Source organism: Amphiprion ocellaris, chromosome 16 (genome assembly GCF_022539595.1).
Source record: "Amphiprion ocellaris isolate individual 3 ecotype Okinawa chromosome 16, ASM2253959v1, whole genome shotgun sequence".
NCBI lineage: Eukaryota > Metazoa > Chordata > Actinopteri > Pomacentridae > Amphiprion > Amphiprion ocellaris.
The window spans coordinates 6,535,463-6,558,766 of NC_072781.1; the positions used below are offsets into that span (position 1 = coordinate 6,535,463).

The window sequence follows — 23,304 nt, forward strand, 5'->3', positions numbered from 1 at the left end:
ACAGTGCGTCCCCGTACACCAACAAACACAGAACAGAGCAAAGACGGCAGATGGAGGACTTGAGCCGGACAGGTCACTTTGAGGTTGCAGAAAACCACCGAGGTAATTACAGCGACGGCATAAATAAGGGATTACAGGAGGACTCTGGTGGAAATAGGTTTTTGAATGGTGCTGCAGGAAGAAGGTGAAGAGCTTTCTGCAGGCACACGGAGGAATTTTACTCCCCTTACCTTGGTCACGTTGTGCATAATTTCTTGTGACTCAGACCAAGTGTTGCTTTCCTCTGGTCATTTCATTGCCTCATTTGCATTATTCATGTAGATCACTCTGCAACAGTTGTAGTGCAGGGATTGCAGTTTGTGAATGGACCAAATCTAGGTGCCGTCTTACATAACATCTGTGCTGATGTTTTGGGAAAGGAGGAAAATGATGAGCAGTGTGTCTCCAGCTAGACTCCAGTTATTCTAGGTACACTGCTGCCCTCTAGTGCATAAAAGCAACAACAGTCAAAAAAAAAAAAAGTCCTGAACGTGCACATTAGGTTCACTAAGCAGGCTTTTTCCTAAGTAGAGGAATTTATGGCAACAACAAAGGAGGTTTTAGGCAACTTGTGAGGATTTTTTTATAGCATGAACCAAAATGATAGATAATAAGAATAAAAAAATACATTTTTAAACCATTTTGGTAATTGTAGTCTCATTTACTCAAGCATAACAGACATTTTGTTCCACAAATGGTCAGAAATTATACTAACATGCACAGATTCTGGTCAAATAAGGTAACACAGACTCATTAATTTTATTGTACATGGACAAATCATGATTATTGTCATGCATAGTTGCTTACCAAAGGCTCGTTTTAAGCCATGAAAAATCAAACCATATAGTTTTCATTATAGAAATGAAACTAATTTATTGGTATAAACTGAGCTGAGATTTAAAAGCACCTTAACATTCAAGCGACCTAAGCATTGATGAATCACCTCTGCTCTCCAAATCGATAACTTAAGTCATCAAATATTTAAGATTTTTCCCCTTTGCTCAAGGCTTTTACACATAAAACACCCAGCCTCTATTTACATTCAGCTCATGTGTGATCAAACCATGAAAGCACTCACTAATAGGAGGGCCTGTCAGTCAGTTACAGTTACTTTCCAAATCTGAATCTCATGCTGTGTGGAGAAACCATTGTCTGCTCTGACTGGTCTGGATACGCCTCCAGGAAGAAGAAATAGAAGGCAGAGGAAGAGGAGTATGAAAGGTGCAAGGTCAAACAGGAAGCGGTACAGACTGATGGGAAATAGATCCACCCACACAGAGAAAACCCTCTCCTACTCCACCTACTCTCGGCTCGAAGGCTAATGCATTGACATGTGGGGAGGAAGTGGTGAGAAGGGGAGGTGGGGGTTGATTAGAGGGAACTATTTGAAAAGCCATACCATAAACCAGCAGAACATTAAAAACTCAAGAGGGAGGTGAGATCTGGAGAAGAAATACAAGCGCAGAGAGACAATTAAAAGTCCATCAATCCATTCAGGACATGTAGTGCAGAAAACATAGATCAAAACAATCATCAAGCATCGGTTTCTACTCAGTGCGATTGTAGCCCTGCCAGGCCTGCTGATTCAGACAGCGTGAAGTGTTCAAGGAGCCTTTAAAGCCACAGCTGACGATTTCTCCACCATTTATACATCCACCCTGGCTCACAAACTGGGTCTCACTCCTGCAAACAACATCTATTTATCTCATCCCTCCTCGATATCCCCTCTTGTTCCTCAACTCCATTATCCAAATTATTCTAATGTCTCCCCTCCAGAGTGCCGCGAGACGTGCGCTTTAACCCAGTTAGCTACCAGTAACCTACCTAAATGTGTGTCACGACCAAGCGCTCCCCTTCAAACCAGACCAAAATGTCTTTGCATGGTTTCCCCACTGAGGGGCAGACAGACATTCACGGTGGAGGGGAGAAGCAGACTAACACACACACACACACACACACACATATAAACACACATAAACACACACAGGCAGGCGGTGTCTGCACTACAAGCTTTGAGGTGGGGTCTTAAACGGGTGACTGACTGACTGTAGGGGGAGGAATGTCTTTCAGATGTGATGAGGAACGTCGCTAGGCATTCATTTGTATTCAGTGGCAGCCAGGAAAACAAGATACCAGAGAGCCGCACGCTCAAAAATATATGTGGGTTAATTAACAAGAAAAAAATACTTTGTGTGAATGAAAATGTGGCCACAGTGCAAAGGAGGAGGGATGAATAATGAGATTAAAAACAAGCCTTGATTTCACTCCACACAGAAGAAAAAAATGCTTTAAAAAAAGGATTCAAGCAGGGTTACGGAGTGTCTTCGTAACTCCACCTCACCGTCACAACCAGCACAAAGACAAGATAAAAGAAGGTGATGTGGAACAGCAGGTCAGCCAAGGATAAACCACTGTGGGGACTCTCACACAAAAACAAAAGGAAGCGCATTTATGCTTCTACAGAAACCACATGAGCTGCATCTCCAGTTTGGACATGACCTTGTCAAGCATTTCCAACATTTTAAAACCACAACCCAGTTTGGTAGAAGGAGGCACCTGTAAACAAAGCTGTGTGCAAAGCATTTCTTTCCAGCTGTTTCGAGAACAATGTGAAAATACTAGAAAATCTGCTCCCACGTTGCATCATCTGCCATTCTACCAGGAAACAAGTGTTGTAGAGCAAGCCAGTATGAGGCCAAGCGAGAAACTATAATCAATAATGTAAATAGACTGAGGGCTTTATTTCTCCCTGACAATAACTCCAGGCTGTTGCAATGATTTCAGTGGGATATCCAAATAACAGCAAGAACAAACACAGTTGCCTGTTGATTAAGAATTTCCGGTAATCAATGGGGAGTTAATTTCTTGGCTGAAACAAGTGGCGGTCTGACTGTGACGGCTGTGCAGCAGAGGGAAGTCAACCCCTTTCTGTTTTACACCAAAATGGCAGCAGAAGAATAAACAATTTCACGGTCTGCTGGGAACAGTAATACATAGCCACGCACAATCACGTCCAGTGTGTTCCTATTCACAGGCTGCTTTATATCAGAATACTGTGTTGCAATGAGTCATTTCACCGAGGCACAATACAATCAAGCAGCTTTTAAATGTATGCAATACGCTGTACTAAAGAGCAGCGGAACTGAATTGGTCATCTTTGCAATGACTCTGCAAAGCATTGATTTAAAAGTGAATTATATTTCTAATGAAAATACAACATTTTGCTCTCTGCACTTCTCCACTGAATGCATGTCTTCATTCTCAGTGCTTTGCTGCTGATTTACAGTCAGTCTCATTATGTTATACTGTCCTGGAAATCGGTTGCGGACAAAATGATTACATTTGTGGCTGAGCGGAAAGTTCAATTTGACCATTAATGAAACACCATTTCCTGATAGTAACCATTACACGTCAGCCTGAGTGGTTTTTAATTGCAGACATTAGCAATATACCATCCTGCCTCTACTTAGATACCCTAAATGTAATGGAAGGAAATAGAGAAAGGAAAGGAATCAAAACAAGAACAACAAAGGTGTTATTTGCTGCAATTTTTTTATCTTGACTGAGGCTGAGATAAAGAGACAGGTGAGGAAAGCTGCACGAGAGCAAGAGGGGCTGCTGTTGTCTGTTTTTCTTCTTTTTGTATTCCAGTTTCATTTTGGGTCATTCCATCTCAAATCATTACATTTTTGGAATTGTTTGTGTTTGATCATCTCCACCTCTGATTTGCTTGATATTTAACACGATGAAAAATGAAATCATTTCTGAAATTAGTTTCTTTCAAGTTTTTTTTTTTTTTGCACATTTAAGTATAAGGCTATTTGATCAACAATATCTCATGAACCATTATAGATAAAAACCTGACATTTTCACTCTTATTTCTCATCATACCATTCATTATCGATTTTCCAATACTGGTCAAAAACTGATTTGAAAAAACAGATTATGGGCAAATAGTTTTTTTTTTTTTTTTTTAAAGTTTCAAGCGAATCAGAGATGGATAAGCAAAAGCCCCCTGATGATTTGAAATGGAATAAACCATTTTTTGTTCAGTAATATCCTGAACATCAAACAAAGACAAAGGACTAACTTGGATAATGCAACTACCATGAATGTTTATGTGAGGATCACCAGTTATTTTAACTTTATTTCTCAGAAATGATATTTTGTTTGTCAATTTGGAATGGTGGAAGGCTCTAAGTCCTCAATACAATACCCAAGAGCCTCATACGTCATTGTTATTATAATTAAACCAGAGGTATAAATGAAAATTTTAATTTACAGTGCTTAATTTCTACAGTTGCTAACCAAACACACTACAATAGTTGTTAAATTCAACCCTATGGTTGACAGTGAGAGTATTGTAAGCTTTTTGCTGGGATGTTTCATAGTTTGTATCTTTCCCAAATGTGTTTCTGTGCACAAGTTTGGACCTTAATGGTTATTGCCTGGAGTTAAAATAACTTTTGTAACTTTTGTGATCACAAAAATAGTTATTTCTACTTAACACCTGTTGACAGCTAGATATGGTGGTGCACCTATGACTAAGAACTCAAAGGTCATGACCTTCTTTCTCCAGCAAAACACTGATGCTCGATCCAGCATAGAAAACTATGGGAGACAGCTCGTCGCCATGACAACTGGTTTCTATGACAATAGTCCCTGAACAGTTATAGACAGAAATCCTCTCAGGAACTCTCTGGTGGGTGATGTGGTGGGATATTCCGGGAACTTCACACACACACGAGAAACATCAAGAAAACAAAGGTTACCGTGGCAACAGGAGGTTGATTTTGGCTGATGGTGGAACCAGGATGGTGCTAAAAGACTGAGGACTGCAACAGTTTTCTCCATAAATGTAACACATACACACAATGTTGGTGTGAATGTATGCAAATATGCTCTAAAATAAGCATTAAAGGCAAGTTGTCTGCTGTAAAAGATAGGTTTTTGAGTTTTGTCTGAGTGTTTGTCATTATTGTTGTTGAATCTAATCGTGAGGAAAGATTTCAACATTTATTTGTACCATTTTCATATGTAGATTCCAGGAAGAGTAGTTCTTGTTGTTGGTACAGTAGCTAAGTAGATTTTAACATCAACACACTACTCATACACATCATATAATATGATAGAGCAAATTATCTTCTTAAATATTATATTAAAAGATAAATTACAAAATTAAAAATTATTATAAATTTATAATTATTTTAGACATTAAATTCAAAATTTGAGTCTTAAAAAACAAAGACAAAGGGTATTTTTGCATGAATCTTTAAAACGCATCTGTGTTCATGACTGTACAGGTTTACAGCCAACTGACTTATTTTTTCATACGACATTTGTTAATTTTACACTACTCAACAATGTGTAAGATAAATATAAATCCAGTGACAGAACATTATTTTAGGCAGCACTGTGGAAAACCTTTTGTATGTTCTTGACTTTAGGATGCTTTGTGTATTTGTGGGAAAGCACTAAGGGGAGCTGGAAAAGGCTATCTCTTTTTTGTTTTTTTTACTTTTTTTTTCTTTCAAATAATCAGACAAAATGATGCAACCCAAACAGTTTTTAGGCTGTACTTTATGTGCTGTGCTCTGTGATTTGGAGTCTGATCAAAGGCGAGCACAGTGCCGTCCTCCCATGCGAAGCAGCAGAAGCCACCAGCACCATATGTGTGTGCCCATCAGTGGGTCTACATGCCATATGCCCGAAAGTGCTGGTGTAATGCTTTCTCTGTGCCAATCATCTCTCTGTCCGCTCAGCAATGGGAGTGTTCACTAGTGCAGTCCTGGGGTGGGTTGCATTGCTGTGCATGTATATATATATATATATACACATATGTATACATGTATACGTCCATGCACAAACATGCATACACACACACACATATATAAATAGATCGCATTTGCATTGTGTGTGTTCGTACTTTTGCATACTTTTGTACATGGGGTTCTGTGTTGATGTGACAAAGAGCAGGAGTGTGTGAAGCCCTGTGTGTTTGTGCAGCCGTAACCTCACCAGACCCTGTTACTGGAATTGTAGAAGCTGTATGTTTGTGCAGCCTTGTTACTCTCCCTAAGCTGCCAGGCAGCGGAATATCCTCCCCAGTGTCGAGTTTCCCTGTCATGATGGGATCATAGCGATGTGCCAAGAAGCACTGTGCCTGGGGAGCCTTGCTCACTCGCACGCAGTATGCCAGACTCCTATCAAAGTATCACACGCACACACACACACACATACACACGCACACACGCACACACACGCGCACACACACACGCACACGCGCGCACACGCGCGCGCACGCACGCACGCACGCACGCACGCACGCACGCACACACACACGCACACACACACACACACACACACACAAAGCAACCACCTGGAAAGTACTGTCGGACCCAGCGAACCCCTAAGTCTTGTGTTACGGTGCTAGTATGCGCACACACACAACCGAGCAAATACATTTACACACTCGTGTGCTGCTGGGTTTCTTCACAGAAGAAAGGTCAACTGCCACCAGAACATTTAGAATCTGTATTTTTTAACCGTACTCCAAAAACATTTCTATGCACAATTCAAGTGTATCTATGCCTGTAAATGTTGTACCGATACACCTAACGCTTATTTACCAGTGTACACTACATTAAGCAAAAATCAGTCACTGAGATTCAATGAATATGAGGTTTTGCAAAGAGCTACAGCATGTGGGCAATACTATGACTAAAATATCTAAAGCTAAGCAACCAGCAGTGAGCTAAATTTCTATTTTTAGCAGCCTCTTCAAAGTGAGTAACATATCAATACTTATCTGTTTATCAGTGTTAACCCCTGATCCTAATGGTGATAAACAGGTACGATATGCACTAACAGTGTTTACAGATTCCATACAAGCACATGTGTTTGTATTCTTACATTTCCACCTGCACTGCTCTCTGTGACTGGACATTTATCCGATGAAAACACACACTTGTAGGCTGCAAAGTGGAATAAATCCTACAATTTGGAATTAAGCCCAGTTTTTCCAGTAGTAACCTCTAGCCTAGTAGCAGCATAACAGCAAGGGTGTTTTATCACATGCAGGCTTCATTTTCAGTCGCTGGAGAGAAGAGGCCGACTGTCAGCCAGAGACGCTTGCCATCCAGACAGACGGTCCTTGGTAATGGAAATGTAGCACTACTACTACGCTTAGCTCACTCCACTTCTTGTATTAGTGTTGGCAAAAGGTCGACATGCTGTCTGATATTGTATCTGGGAATTAGACGGCAGGGAAAGGTTACAGATGGAGTTTATTGAAGTTTTAATTGGACGTAAATCAGCTAATTGTGTTTGCGCAGCGATAGCAGAGCAGCCAACTCAGCAAACTGCATATCCAAGCATGCATACAAGTGCGCGCAACACAAAGAAAGTCTGGGTCACACACATCCAATCAACTCATCTTTCTCACACGTTAGCAATGATCACCATGCACAGACACATACGCACACACACACACACACTCACTGGATGGTTTGGATCCATGGGTAGGGCAAGACAGAGGTGGCGTAAATGTCAAGTCCTCTCTCTAACCATGTTACAAAGTTCAAGACTCAGTCCACGTTTCCATCCAATATAGTGCTGTGCTTAGAGGTTTCTGTCTAACAAAATGTAAGAGGCAAAATAGAATTCTATTTTAGACCAGGATGTAAAAATGTTCCATACAACAGATTCAAAACTAACCCAAATAGTTCAAATCAGTGAGTTTTACTGAAATGCTTCTACAATCACTTACTCAAACGATCTCTCCTGACCACAAACCCGTCTATAGTCAATGCACTGATGCGGTTTCATAAATATGGAGCTGAAAGCCTCATTTATCTCATCTTAGGTGGCTCAGAAAACAAAAACCAGTGCCATTCTACGAGACGAGCCTCACGCTGCAAGCATCACACGGAGGCTATCATTCGCTCTATCACCGAAAGCAATAACGCACAGAGACAGAGAAAGAAAGGACGAGCCATAAAGCTGCCAGATCTTGCCAAGTCTGATAAGCAACATCCAACGCTCCTCTCTCTCTCTCTCTCCCCTACTCATTTCACCCCCACCCACCCACCTCCTCCCTGACGCTCCAACTTGACAGCTGAGGCCCCAGTCCCACATCAGTGGAAATTTCCTCAACTGTCACTCCGGTAGATGGCCTGAGTGATTGCATGGCGTAGGGAGCATTGCTGCAAAGGCCACACACACAGACATACGTGCAATTCTCACCCAAGCCCATTGTCCCTACTCCCCACACGATGGCTGTCACCCCGACTTCAGCGCTCGGAGGCGAAATTTGTCTGGCCATGCGTGTATCTTTCTATCCCGACTCGCCTTCCCTCAACCCCCTTTCATATGATGTCCTCACCTTCTCGTTCTTAGAGTTCAACCTGTCACGGTAACTCAGCCAGGGGCCAGACTGAAAAGGGAATGGGTCAAAGGGGAGAATGGATGTCTGTTGTGCCAGGGTCCTCTATCAATCTATACTTTAAAGGTCAATGCAGTATAACATTGAAAAAGTGAGTTCAGAAATTGCAATTCGACCAGACTAATCACTCGGAAATGTTCTTTGGGAAGGACTGACTGTGTGTTGTTTAGTCAAGAACAACACTTGAACCAAACTAAAACCCAAAAAAATGTAAACTTCCTCATCATCACTGAGTGTAGGATTTATTCTCTGGGAAGCTAGAATTTATGTAAAAGAGTTGATGGCAATCTGTCCAACAGAAGATGAGATATTCCAGTCTGAACCAAGGTGGTGGAAGAAATACAATAGACGAACACACCTAACAAAATGCAATTCTATTAGATGGAGAGCTAGTTTACTAATTATGCATTTTGGTAAAGTAAAGCAGCTATTGCATTATTGTTTCATGTCACTGGCTACAAGGTAGTAGCAAAAGAAAGCGGCATGGATCCTGCCTAAGTTGACTTAGATCCAACTGACTCATCCAACTGTCAGATAAGTAGGTTACCAGTGTGTTTTTATCAGCCCTGTTAGCTTAGTATTAGCCACTCTGTTGGAGCATTTGTGCCGTAAGTAGGCTCGTCTTCACATAGAAAATCACTGACGAGTTAACAAAATTCAATCCTGTGTGGTTGTGCCTTGAGACTCACCCTTTCAGCTCTTCGCATCTTCACTTAATCCTCCCCGCGCCTGACATTGTCCGCAAGTTCACCAGGTGGACGAAGGGGAAAGTGCATCGGAGGCCGTGAACCGAACTAAGATGGGACAGTAAGAGCGTGCAGCCCTGCCCAACCCGCTGCAGCAACAAGTAGCAGCAGGGGTTACAGGCACTTAATCAGACAAGTGCTAATCTAGTTAGGAGATCAACAAATGAGCCTCTCAGTATTAAAAAGGAGGACACAACCCCACAGACAATAGAGAGGGTCAAGGCCATTGTGTAAGAGAACAACAGGGAGGACAGAAAAAGGGGTATTACTGTCATAATTTGGATGGAAATAAAGGTCGAGCATACAGCAGGTCCATTAGGCTGCTTTCTGGTGGGAATTTCTAATGGAATAATTTGCACTGTTGAGGCAAATTCACGTCTCAAAGCGACACATTTAAAGCCTGAAAGTGACAAATTGTGATATTGCTCATTATAAAGCATAATATTTAATATTTTAGATGTTTCAAATAACATAAAACATCAGAACAGCGGCACCACCGGATGGCTGGATGTAACTAATACAACCACATGTTCTTTCTAATTGGCAACATCAAGATATCGAGCCTCTGCAAGGCACCTGGCTGTGAAGGACTATTAAAGGTAAGTGGCGGCGGCTGGCAGCACATATGACAAAGCCAGCGACCAGAGAAGGGCTTCAGGATTCTCCACACCTCTTTTGGTCTCCATGGAAACAAGGACAGAAACGTTCAAGCGCAAAGGAGCTGCGAATAGACCATCACGAGGGGAGAGAAAAACAAACTGCTATTGGAATTTCACAGACTCCGGTTCAGACATTTTCGCACGATGTTGTTTATATGCTACAAATTCAGAGACTAAGACCATGTCAGTTTAACAGGATGCCTCCTTTCCACGTTTGCCTTCTATATTTCTATTTTGAAAAAGCAAAAACAAGCCTATACATAGTAAATATGTCAGACAGAACAGCATCTGGTTTATTAACTACCTTAAGGCTGTGCTGCCAGTCATTTTAATCCATTTTTAAGCTCACACAGATCCCTTTTAGGAGCACATTATTGCCCGTTTAAACACATTTTGGCCTCAGCTGAGAAAAGAAAACACATTTTGCTTTGAGCACAACACAAGATATAGACCCAGGCTGTGCTTTTTAACTGCTACAGTTCCCATAAAGAAACTGCTATGCTTCCACGAAGAGCATATGTAAACTGTTCTAAACATACTAAGACAGTGTTTATTAAACTTTGCAGCCATAAAAGTGGGAAATGGCTTTTGCTGTCAAGCACATGCAAACAGTGGCAGCTCTGTGAATGCCAAGTGCCCCGACCTTGGCATTAAAGAAAAATGTTAAGATTGTAATCTCTTTTTAGGAAGAAAGACAACATATAGCACATCTTTTAGTTTACACAGAGCTAATTTATTCAGCTTTGTTTCATGCGGCCATATGCTGCTGCTGTTGTAGACACATGCAGTGATGAATGTTTTGCAAGGGAACAGATGATAAAGCATCAGTGGCTGACCCAGACAGAGGAGGTGAGCGAATGAGACAGGGGCACAGACAGAAGGAGAGGGAGTGAGGGAGGTGTTTCCTTATCAACAGCAGGAAACACCGTCCTCTTTGTTTGACCTGCATCACACCGTTTGCTGTGCTTCGTCACCAACAGTAGAAACAGCGTAGATGGACGCACATTTTGACTATCATATACATTCAGTCACAACCACGTGGACACTCTGGGGGCCTTGTTAGACTGAGTTTGCAGGCAGGTTCCAGATGCCACATGCTGGGCTGAGTGGCTGCTGGCTGTGCAAAAAAGGAAACCGACGTAAGACTCGGCACAACACACACATTTCCGCTACAGCTTTGTCGAGCACATATGGGGATCGTGATGCCAAAAGACAAAGTATCTGTCTGCTTTACATTCCCTCTCCAACCTCTTACCTCGTCTTCTACCTCTCTCTCTGTCTCTATCCTCGGCTGCCCGGCGATCTGGCTTGTCAGCAGCCAGAGAATGATGGGAGCTTTGATGTCGAAGCAGTGTGTCTGAGTGTGTGTTTGTGTGTTACTCGGCTTCCTAGTCAAAAATTCTACCCTCCTTCAGGTTTTCACAGCTCCTTCCCATCACTCTGAGGCAGCCGCGAGAAAAGAAACAGACTGACAGTGAGGAAGGAAGCCGAACAGAGACGAATAAAGAAAGAAGACAGTGAGAGGAAAAGCGAGAGAGAGTGGTACAGCGGGAGGAGGCGAGTGTGAGGAGAAAAGGAGGTCAGACAGTGGATAATGTTTTATTGCGCTGAGAGTGTGAACCCCTGAAGGTGGAAGGTTCTGCTTCTGGTTTGAGAGGCAAATAAGTATGGCTGAGTGGATGGGTATTGACTGAAGTGTAGGCTCAGAGCACATGTGCCATGAAGATTTTCTTTCTTAAAAATCTATACATTTAAGCACTTCTACCTAAAGCTGCAGTAGGCAGAAATCTGGAAAAGGCATAAAAATAAAGACAAGCAAGAATTCTCTGTCTTAAGCTCTTCCCACCAGACAAAAGCACGCAATTCGAACACAAAAATAATCAAGCCAAAAGTCCAGCTTCACACTGCAGTCAACTCTACTCCTGAGAAGTTCTCAAGTCACCACATTCTCCTCCCAGTATTATCTAACCTGATCTGGTCTGAAATCTCCTGTAACTACCCAAAGTCTCCTGTCATGGGCTACATTTTCCAGACCAAAGATAAGAAAAAGAAGTCTAGATCCTCGCTCAGACCACTTGAGATAATAAACTGAAGGGTTATTATTAAATTTTTACCCAATGATGGCAAAAAATCTTTCCTAGCAGCTTTAAAGTCTCTCTCAAGGCATTGATTAACCCGCTAAATACTCATTTCCGCCTATCAAAGTTCTGTATTTAATGTAGTTTTCCATAATCTCTTCCAGTCTTAAATGGCTTAGATGTAACTCTACACCATTTCTTCTTCTAGAATGAGCAGATCTATGGTATCCCCATCTTCATGCACCCCTCCCCATTCACTGCAGCTCAAGCACACCAGCTCACCTACAACTTCTCTGCACTACATAATGGCGAGTAGTAATATTGGAGTAATTCAGCCATATGTGTCAATTCTGAAGAAAAAATAATGAGACTAAAAACCTCCCCCTGCAAACTGACAGGATTGGTTACTTAGGTTTGTGACATATGAAACCCCATTAATCTAAATCCACATTTTTAAGACTGTCATGGGTACACTGCAGTTACAAGGTGAAAATGCTCAACTATGGTGTTGACTGATCATCTCACTCCTTATGTGTCTATAAATATATAGAAAACACCATATGGATCTGTTACCAAGAAACTTGATTTTCACCAGATGGGGCCTTTAAAGACACCAAAATATATGATTGTTTGGTCCTTGGAACCTCAAGCTGCCATCTTAAGTCTTGGCTTTTCCTTAGGCAGATAAATTGAAGCTTTCAAGAGTATTGAAAGACAAGTCAAAAGAGCCCAGGAGAATTCTCGAATTACCAATCTATTTCATTACATTTTCTGTCAGACAGACCACTGTTGGGTTTGGCCTTTTCACTCACTCGCTGCATGATTCTTTTCATTCTCTCTGCCACTCGCTCTAACACACGTTCACCCTTTAATAATCTCTCTCTGAAATGTTGAATTTGTGCGGTGCCTTTTTAAACAGCACACTTTAATACAGATTATCAGCAGCCTGACAGCTCCAATTAGCTGGTATTGTAAGGTAAAGTCCCGCTGTAGAACAGATCATTCCCCCTCTCCAATCTCATCCCTGATGACACTGAGAGCAAATCCCTTCAAAATCTCATCTGAAACACTCCTCAGTGGGATAATCTAGCTACAAAGTTATAAGGATATTGCATCCAAGAGCCACCAAAAAGGGCAACTCGTGGTCTTGGCCTCAAATGCCTTGGGCGTTTTTTTTCCACATTTTCTCTGCTGTGATTTATCATTTATTTGCTTCTGCTGATTCGGAAAGTGGAGTAGAAGTCACGTTAACTTCATTTCCTCCTGTCTACCACACTGTCGGCCACATTTCTCCACCTCTCAGCACATTACACCGTCACAGGCCTATGTAGAATCAATACTAATGCTGTCTTTATCTTATTCTAAATGTGACTGGGCGGGTAAAGCAGACAATTAGCTGCCAGTTTCAGTTAGGAAATATTATTTTCTCTTTAATGTATTGGAAGTTCTTGTAGACAGCCTTGTGGAGGACCATTAGAACAATGATACTAATCAGTAAACTATCTGGGTGGGGCAGCCTTGAAGCACATAGAGACACAGAGGGTGCAAATTCTTAGAGATCACCTGACAGATATGTGAATAATTCAAATTTGCAGTCTTTCTGGACATGCTTTTTGGGTAAGCAACACATTTTTAACATTTTTTGCCATCTGGATGGATGAAGTAGGGCACACTTGGAACCCTGGAGATGCTTCAGCTGCTCAAGAGGATGCTTTAAACTTCATGTCTGACATACAAGGATGTAGTCGAGTGCAGTCAATCGAGTCCAAGATGAGTTCGGGACTGAGCTTAGTCAAGTAAAAGCGACTATAGCCGATGGGTGTGGTAACAACCATCCTACACTGCTGTCACACTGTGCGAGATGTGTCTAATAATGTCTTAGTCGCAATCTGTGTCAGACTTTAGCAATGTTAAGGCATGCCAGATGGTGGAATGAGTAAATCACGCTGCAGAAGGTAAATAAAAAAGTGAAATGCAAGCAGAGACGTGATAAACTCACAGCATGCATTTGCTTTTCTCTTGATTTTGTGAAATGTATGATGAACAAGCTTTGGCCACAGCGCCGACACTTCTATGCATCCAAAAAGCTCACAAGAGGAAGTAGAGTGGAACACAAGGCGATTCGTGGCCAAAGAAGAGAAGGCAACATTATGCCAGCTCTCCGGTGTATTCTGCGTGTTTTCATGTTGCATTTTCAGTGGGATGGTTTTCAAAGTTGAGCCTTAAGAGGGTCTTTGGTTTGAAATTTCTTAAAAAAAAAAAAAAAAAAAAAGGCAGCCTTAGTCACTGAAACTCCAAATCAGTCATGTAGACTTGTTTCATATAATATGTACGAGCACCACTCTTGACTGACAACCTTAGATTTAACTGTTTTACACAAATGAAGCCCTCTTTCAACATCAGGCTCAAACTGTTTGATCATTTTTAATTCTGCTTATTCAAGAGTCAGACTTATAGCTTTACTTGCAAACAAAACCGGATCTGCCTCCAAATCTGAGTGATTATGCCCACACGTGTTTGCTATCTGGCTGACTGCAACGCTGAAAATCCTACCAAATCACACCTTTATTCATCTCAACTCCAGACACCTCATCCATGTCCTTCTACTCATCAGTAAGGTGTTGCAGAACTGAACTATTGTACATTGACATTTTTGTGGATATTGAATTTTGTTAAGGTCAAAATCAGTGTCGCAATAGGATTACAAAGCATGAAAAATGATATTTCGGATACAAAGAGAAATTCTGCTTCAAGTAAAGGTGGTGGGTAAAGACCTTGTCTGATATTAGAGAGACCTGTGTTTTCTTAATGCACTGCCTTTGCTGCAGAATATTAAAGCAATCTCAAGGAGACTGTTGCACTGTGGTCACAGATCAAAACACAATTATATGTCTGAGATGACTCGAGAGGTTTAAGCCTTAAGCAAGTGATCCTGGATTACATGTTTACATTACATTGAGTCCTGGATGATGTTAATTATATGAGACAAAGGCTGCAGAAACAGATGCGTTTCTCTGCAGAGGAAAACTGATATTTTATCTCCGGCTTGCAGTTACACTTTCTATCTCCTCCTTTGTCTCTGTGCTTTTTACATGCGTTTGTGATAAAGAAACATAGTGAGACACACAAGCCCTGGTGAATAACAATAAATCACAGTCATAGGTCTCTCTAGAACCATTCAATTCATCTCTGTCTCGGCCAGTGAGGAGGATGTCTCCATTGTTTAATGACACTGAGGGAGGAAATGGTTTCTTTTTGTTCCCTTACAACTCCATTACTGTGTACGGGTGTGCAGTACTGTACTGAGCTGACAAGACTACATCATTTAGTCATTTTGACTCCATTTTTTTTTCATTTTTTTGGCACCGGTCTCGTCTTCCCACTCGCTTTTATGTAACACCCTCCTCTGCGACTGTATTAAAGAAAGCAGTGATTTTTAGAAGGGCATTTTATATTTAATGTGACAGGATTCAGGTACATGTACTGTAGTCGTCATAATCGCTACACAAAATATTGTTCAATACTTTCCTCTCAATTTCAGCGTTGATATTTGTCAGGTTCATTTATCTTCCTTTCTGCATTGTTTTTGTGTTGTTTGTGGAGGTGATATTCAACAGCGGGGATGCCCACAATGTTAGACCGGCTTCCCCGGCATACTTCAGTTGCGCTGGGTAATTGATGATGGATGAAGCAATCATAAAAAGTCCCCAGCTGGTAAATTACGACTTGGCTTATTCCCTGTGGGTAAACTAGGCCATTTGGGATGAGCTATAACTATGAAAGCATACTGGTTTTTGCTGGGCCAGACAGTCGGGAGATTTCATTGATTTATTCATGACACAAGTGGGTGAAGACTAAGCCTTCCTCTCTCCTCCCTGCTTCCTCAGCTTCCTCTTTGCCCAGCTAGACACATCACATCCCCTCCTGTATCCCACCATACTGCCCACATTCACCCTCCCTCCCTTCCTTCATCGTCTACCTACTCATATTAATCACATGAAATCACTGAGGGTTAGATGATCACATTAAATTGTTGGATTTGAAAGGCGTATATGTTCAAATAAATGTACCCAAAACTGATTTTGTGAGGCACAGACTGCATTTAAGACAATAAATGTAAAGAAAAGTGGGATATGTTATACTTATTCACTTCTTTGCCTAAGAATTGTGTTGAAAGGACTGACAATACAATCAGTTTGCAACATTTACTGTTTTATATGGGGTACTAATTCTTGGGGAAGCTGTAGCTGCTGGTAACTAAAATTCAACACTGTTGGCACACACGACAGCTTGCTATGCATATTTATTGTCAAAAAACAATTAGCCTGCACATTAACCCCGTAAGACCCAAATACAGAAAAGAAATGAGCAAAAAAATTAAAAATATAATAACAATATAATAAAACAAAAGAAAGCATGTATATATGTGTGTGTGTGTGTGTGTGTGTGTGTGTGTGTGTGTGTGTGTGTGTGTGTGTGTGTGTGTGTGTGTGTGTGTGTGTGTATATGTATGTTTGTATGTATAAACCCAAACACAGAAAAAAAACGGCAAAAAATAAAGAAAATAAAACTTAAAAAATGAATTATTTTTTTTAATATATATATATATATATATATATATATATATATATATATAAACCCAAAAATAGAAAAAAGTGCAAAAATAACATATAATATATAATAATAATCCAATATATAATAGGAAATAATAATTTTAAAAAATAAAATTGATGTATTTTTCCAACAGTGGGTTTTACAGGGTTAAACATGAAAAACAGGAATGCATCGTGTCATAAGATGTTTTTAATGCGAGTATCAGCGTGAGAATAGTGTGATCTCTGTCAATTTGCAAACTAATAACTGGCAAGAAAACTTTAACTTACATACAATAAGCACTGAATTTCCACATTTTCCATTCATTTGATTTGCTATACCTTTTAAATGGATAGCAGGGGCAATTTTACAGGCTCAAAAATGTACCTGCAGCATTATTTTGATGTTTGATGTGACAGCTGATGACAGAATGATCTCTGCATCACCTCCTGTAAGATGTCCACGTTGTTGTCCAGATGCACACACACACACACACACACACACACACACACACACACACACACACACACACACACACACACACACACACACACACACACACACACACACACACACAGATCCAAAGGGTATCTCATTAGCAAACTCACACCCTCACAGCTGGAGGTTGTCACACTGTCAGTGACCACAGGGCAGGAGAAAACCCTGTCGCTGTAAAAACAACCCATGAACCAGCATCAACCTGCAACCCCAGGGGTGTTCTAGAACATACACATACACCATATATAAAAAACCCAATATTTGTGAAAATCACACGTTATCCCTGTACAACTCCCACATGCCTCATCTGAGCCTCAGGCAATGCTTTCGTGCCTCAGCTTATTGCAAGTCCAGCAAACGCAGTTCAACTGCTGTGTGTGTATACAATGACAGCAACTGTGCCTGGATGGCAATTTGCACCAGGACTGTGATCAATGCTCAGTTTAAAATCTACAATTTCCACTCTGTTTCAGGTAAACACCCATTTTAAAATGAAAAGACACTTTCACTGTTAGAATAAAAAAAAGACTGTGTCATGTGGTGCTGTCAAGGAAAACCAAGCTTTTAAAGTATTCTAAGACGATTGTCAACCTTAACAGACATTCATGTGTGGCAACATTGATTTGAATCTTTCTGTCAAGACTCTTTATGTCAAGAATCACTACAGGAAGCACTTATCACCTTCAACTCATTCACTATCGAAGTCTCATGCTGTCAAGTAATTACAAAAATGTGTCGGCGACAACACCTTCATTATAGAGATGCAAAACAAGTGATGGCTAGGGAAAAATTTTTAGTGAAAGCTGGCCCAAGGGCATGCAGCACTTTCATTTAATGGGCTATTACAACAACATCTTTGGAGGTTTGTTGTTGAAAGAAGCAAGTGTTTTGGAAAATGACAAAGCGCATGTAACCTCTGCAGGCTTTATATTACAGCCACTAGTGGGGGAAATGGATGGTGGATTTAAGAGGATGCAGTAAGAGGTACACTGAAGGTTTTCGACATAAAGACAAACATTGTCTGATGGTTAATGACTTCATGTTGCTTGTAGCGGCAATAGACGAAGTGACTGCCTCGGAAAAAGTCATGCAAATGGAGGGAGGAATGAACAGAAAGCAGACAGGCACCTTTTACTGAATCCCAGAGGAGCTGGGAATATGATCGAATCAAAAGCACATTGGCATGTCCTACTCAGAAATCGAGTTATCAATATCAAGCGAATTCCTTCCGTCTGGCTCCTCTGCTCTGGAGCTGTAAGAGCTGGAGAACAGACAAGGTGAACGCTTTCGTTTGACAAATGTCACAGTTTTACTACAGAAGAGAGGAGATGATTTCTCGAGTTACATAATAGCGTGGCAGAGAAACCTCGACGGTGCCATCACTGTCAGCGAATCCCCTGGGAATGTGGATCTTGTGCACGCCTGTCGGGGTTTATTTTAGCTGTGTTCACTTGCATACATTCTCATCCACTTCTCCTACAGCTCCTCTCCTCCCATTCCACCTTTTACTTAACATCTCACAATCCCCTTTGGTTTCACCTGTCGTGATTCTCTACGCTTTGCTCTCCTTTAAAGATGTGAGCCTCCCAGTCCTCTCCTGCCCCTCATCCATCATCTTCCTTCACTTTCTGTCTCCGTACCTACTCATTCTTTCCGATTCGCTTCCCCGGTGCTATTGTTCCCTCTGGCTCAGGTGGTGTTGCCTCGGGGCTCACATTATGGTTCCGTCATCCCTGAACTGAAATCTAAAAATGGGAGCATTTAACATGGTCCTCGCAGCCGGTATAGCTCCGTCCACCCCCACGCCTCGTTCTCTGTGCTGCTTCAGGAGCACACAGGTGGGGTTGCCCCGGCAGAAAGCCCCCAGACAGGCTGGGAAAACCCAGAAAACCATGAATTAAGGGAAGCGTAACATGGTGGAACCCCTGCTGGAGGCTGATGGAAATCCCACTGTTCATGCAAAATTTGACATGCACTCGAGAGCATTAATGGCTTGTTAACGAATGTTTCATTGATCCTCAAAAGGCAATTTTCTTCTCCCAGCAGGGCAGGTGGTTGACAAGAGGCCCAGAACAATGGCTTGCTGTTTTAGGGAAACGGAACCTTTAAATGCAACCTTTTTCCCACACCATGAGGCTATTTATTAATTTGAACAAATCTCTGCTCTCAGAGACTTAAAACAGCCAATATATTTATGAGTAATGCCAAGACTATATTCTTTAATAATATGAGGTTACATTGATTTGAAGTCCCTCTTTGGTCATCAACTCCTAAAACTCACCTTTGCATATCAAAGTTACATATTTTGTTTTCTTTCTTCATGAAAATAATTCCTTTCTGCTTTAAAATGGCTAGATGCAACTCCAGTGTTGCCTCTTTTGCAATATGCAGCTCTATAAACTCTTCACCTGTCACTCCATACACTGCAGCTGGGGCTCACCAGCTCACCTAAAACTCTACTCAAACACTGCAACTCAAGTTGGAGTAACACAGTCATACACATTCGAACCACAAACCGATTCTGGGAAATTAGGATGCAGAAAGCTTAGCCCTGCAATTTGACAGGACTGGTTTCTGCAGTTTATTAGGTGTAGAAACTCTAAAGTCTCAATCTGTGTTATATAAACTGTCATCAGTTTTACGTGGAAATGCTGTCATGGTGTTAACTGCTTATTTCACTAAAAATGTGTCTCCAGCAAATAAAAAAACACAATATTGTCACGTCAGAAAAGGTATAAAATGTCTGTTTTTTTATCAACTGAAACTTCATTTAACTTTCTCTGATTCTATGCTCACAGCACTTGCTTGAGGTAAGTAGTCTTGGTTTGATATCAGTAAACCCCACAGTGACTTGAAGGAGAACACAAGCTAGCTTCAAAAACAGGTAACTCTGTCTTTCATTACAGTTAAACAAAATGTGTGGTTGCCTAAACCTGAGCACAGACAGGACTCAAAAATGTTATCTTCGATGCCTTCCATCCAATTCCACATCAACTGTTCTCACTTTTCTCTCTGAAAAATATATCCCCATTTAACATAAACCAGGCAGCAATCACATGTCCATCAAAAAGTACCAAGAAAAAGTATCGTATAAATGCAACTTCAGGGGCTAGCATGGTCTGAAGCATATAAATAAAGATACACACCCAACCATTAAAACCATCACTGAATTAAACAGAAAAACATTGCTTTGCTTCTCATCCCTCCAGGATCTCACCTGGTTGGAGTACTGCTAAACTGGCAATCTGCTCGACATTTCACAACACGGCCCTCAGTTCTGTGGCTATCTGTCAGACATTTTGAATTTCAGAGGAAGCCAGATCCTGCTGTTAAGTGCATCTTCAAGCTGAGAGCCAGCGAACGGCAGCTTTAAAAGAGTCTGCAGCTATCGCCTCGCACGCTTCATTTTTCATTTCAATTCTTATTCACGGGCAAGCTTTCATTTTTCATCCCATGCAGGAAGCAGGGGTGAGCCATCTGGCTTGGCTCCACTGTGGATGTATTCCTGATCCCAGAATACATCATCTGATTTAAATAAACAACACCTGAGAGCCAAAAAAAAGGACAGCGAGGGATATGAACCTGCTTTTCTACTTTGCAGTTAATTGTAGTTAATAGGTTCTTTCAGTCACAGTTTTTTCATCAGTCGCACCATTCAGGCCACGTAGGAGCCGCTGTTCTCTTATCTGGAACTGAAATCTGGACTGTTTGCACCCACGGCGGCTTGCTATTTATTGTGAAAAAACAATCAGCCTCAACATCAAACATGTGAAAAACAGGAATGTGATGTGATAAGACGATCTCTCCTGTGGGACTTTAGTGTGGGAATAGTGTGATCTTTGTCAATTGTCATCTGCTGCATCATGACCGGAACCCTATTGACAACTCATACATCGGTTTCCATGGTGCTAATGTTTGGTGAAGAACAATTAACATCCAAGTGCATCTGTGACTCAGTCCTTTTTTACATGCGGGCTATGAATAAACCAGAGATCCGAATCTGTTTGCATACGGTGCTTTTGTCAGCCATAGTAAAGCCACTGATGTTAAATAACTGAGAAGCAAGGTGCTGCGGTCACAGCGGGGTCGGCAGACAACACGGTGAGCACAAACCGCCCGTTATTGCTTTCGGTACGGAACAAAAGCTTTTGTTATCCTGCTCTGTTGCTTTTAACGGTTGCCATGGCGACACCAGGCCAGGAGAGGCTTAAGGAGGATCCCGAACTTGATAAAAAGGGATTTCTAAACCTGACAGTGAATTTCTCTCCATCTGACCGTCCTTTTTTTTCTTTACACCGTTGTTTTTCCGTTACTGTGGAGTCTTTTGAAGAAGAGAGGAAAGAGAAAAAAAGAGGAGAAGAGGAATAGAAAGAACAGAACAGTGAGAGAGAGATGTAAAGAGCCTTCCGGACGGAGCTGTGGGAAACGGAAGAGACTCCGGGGTTCAGGCAACGACGACTGCCAGCAAAGAAAATACCAGTAGAGTGGATATGAGAACATGCATTATTAGACTGTAGACGTCTCAGAGCAGCTGCAGTCCGGGTCACGAAGCAGAACAGGTTGAGAAAAAAAGCCCTTTTACGTTCAAATTTTGTGGTGATGCAGTGATTCTATTATGTTTTGATCAAAAGGCACATGTCCAAAATCTTATTCGGCACTCTGTTTCCAGTCAGGGCCCCGGCCTTCTTTTTTAATTACACACGTTTTCACGTGTTTAATAAGCAGCGTTGTGATTACAGCCCAACGCCGGCTCTGGCTGTTTCTTACAGAGAGAGAAACTCTTTTTAAATTGCGCTGAGCTCTCACTGGTATTGATTCATTCTCGCCGACAGGCTTTAAAAAAAAAAAAAAAAAAAGAACCAAGGCACTTCTTGAAATTGCTTGCTTTTGTTGATGTAGGAGAGGATGAGGAGAGGATTGTGGAGGGATGGATGGGTTGAGCGAAGAGTGGTGAGCCCTTGTTAGGCCTTTTTGTTGATTAGGTCTGGTTCAACAGCCTTGTTAGCTGACCAGGGCCGCTCCATCTCTACCTGTAGTCTGTGTGTGCATTTGTGTTCGTGTCTACTGCACTTGTACTCAAACTAAAGCCTGCTTGAGCGTATAAAAGCGTGTTTTTCTGTCGGACAACAGCAGCTGTGTCAGGTTCGAACCCAGAAAGCTGGCGAACCATCAGCTGATCAAGTCAAATAACTACACTGTTAAAAAAAAAAAGGAAAAAGGGAACATTTGTTAACAGTTCCTACTGTTATGCAATAGATTTTTACAGTTTTGTTAAATTACAGGGAAAAACGAACAAAATTACTGAAAAATATGATAAAATTTTATGTGAATCATATAAAATCCAGCCAAAACTACAAATGTCCACAATAAAAATCTGTATTTTTCAGATAGTAAGTTGTTATTCTACATTTTTTTACTATATTATATTGATGAAAGTGATGTCAAATTTTGTGCGAACATTGGGATATGAATATTTACATACAAATAGTTTACATTTTGACTACAAAAGAAAACAATATGTACATAAAAAATCTATACATTTATAGTAATTTGTCCTTGCACAATGTGTCTCCCTACAATTACAGTTTTAACTGTATTTAAATCTGCTAGAACTAGCATTATTTCATAGATATTTGTGTTTATTTTCAGTTGTACAGTTTTTCTTACTGTATTCCATCATTTTTAAAGCATTTTTGGCAGATTTACAGTTTTTTACAGGATTTTTTTCCTACTGTTCTGGCCAGCAATGAAACCAAGCAAACAGTAAGTCAGACATTTATGCATGATTCATAGCTGCCAGTTTACTGTACAAGTTTGGTCACTGATGCTTAACCACATTCAAAAGGCAAAAAATGTTTATAGCTGTTCCAAAAGTACTTGAGGTTGTAGTGGGAAACCATTAGAGAAAGGATCAATACCCAATAATTATGAATACATAGGAAGGGCAACACACTTTCTGACTCTATAAAACACAGAGAAAGAAAGATAAAGGGACTAAATTCAAACACTGCTAAGTTTTTTTTAAACATTATTTACCTGTTTCTTTACTGGTTAAAGTGGGTGAGAATGTTTTGGTTTTTGGAAAGCTTGAAATTGTCTTACAAGCCCCACCTGTTCCGACATCAGAGGAGCATGTAGGTAGAGCTTCTGAAGCTGTTTCACCAACCAACAAGCCACTTCTGATGAAGCATACTGGCCTCTTAAAGCCCCCCTACAGCCATTTTGGAGATCAAGGGAGAGCTCCAGAG

The 23,304-nt window shown here is 41.1% G+C and overlaps 1 protein-coding gene across 3 annotated transcripts in view; it reads right to left on the reverse strand.

Moving 5' to 3' along the window:
• ank3a (ankyrin 3a) overlaps window positions 1-23,304 on the reverse strand; it is a 135,730-nt gene that overhangs the window by 105,755 nt on the left and 6,671 nt on the right. The window contains exon 1 of one of the 3 annotated variants that reach the window (XM_055018630.1): window positions 9,172-9,210. The exons of the other annotated variants lie outside the window; for them this stretch is intronic. Coding sequence (XP_054874605.1) covers window positions 9,172-9,189 — 18 coding nt within the window. The 5' untranslated portion in view covers window positions 9,190-9,210. Of the gene's footprint in view, window positions 1-9,171; window positions 9,211-23,304 lie in introns of those variants that run through there. 3 annotated transcript variants of the gene reach the window in all.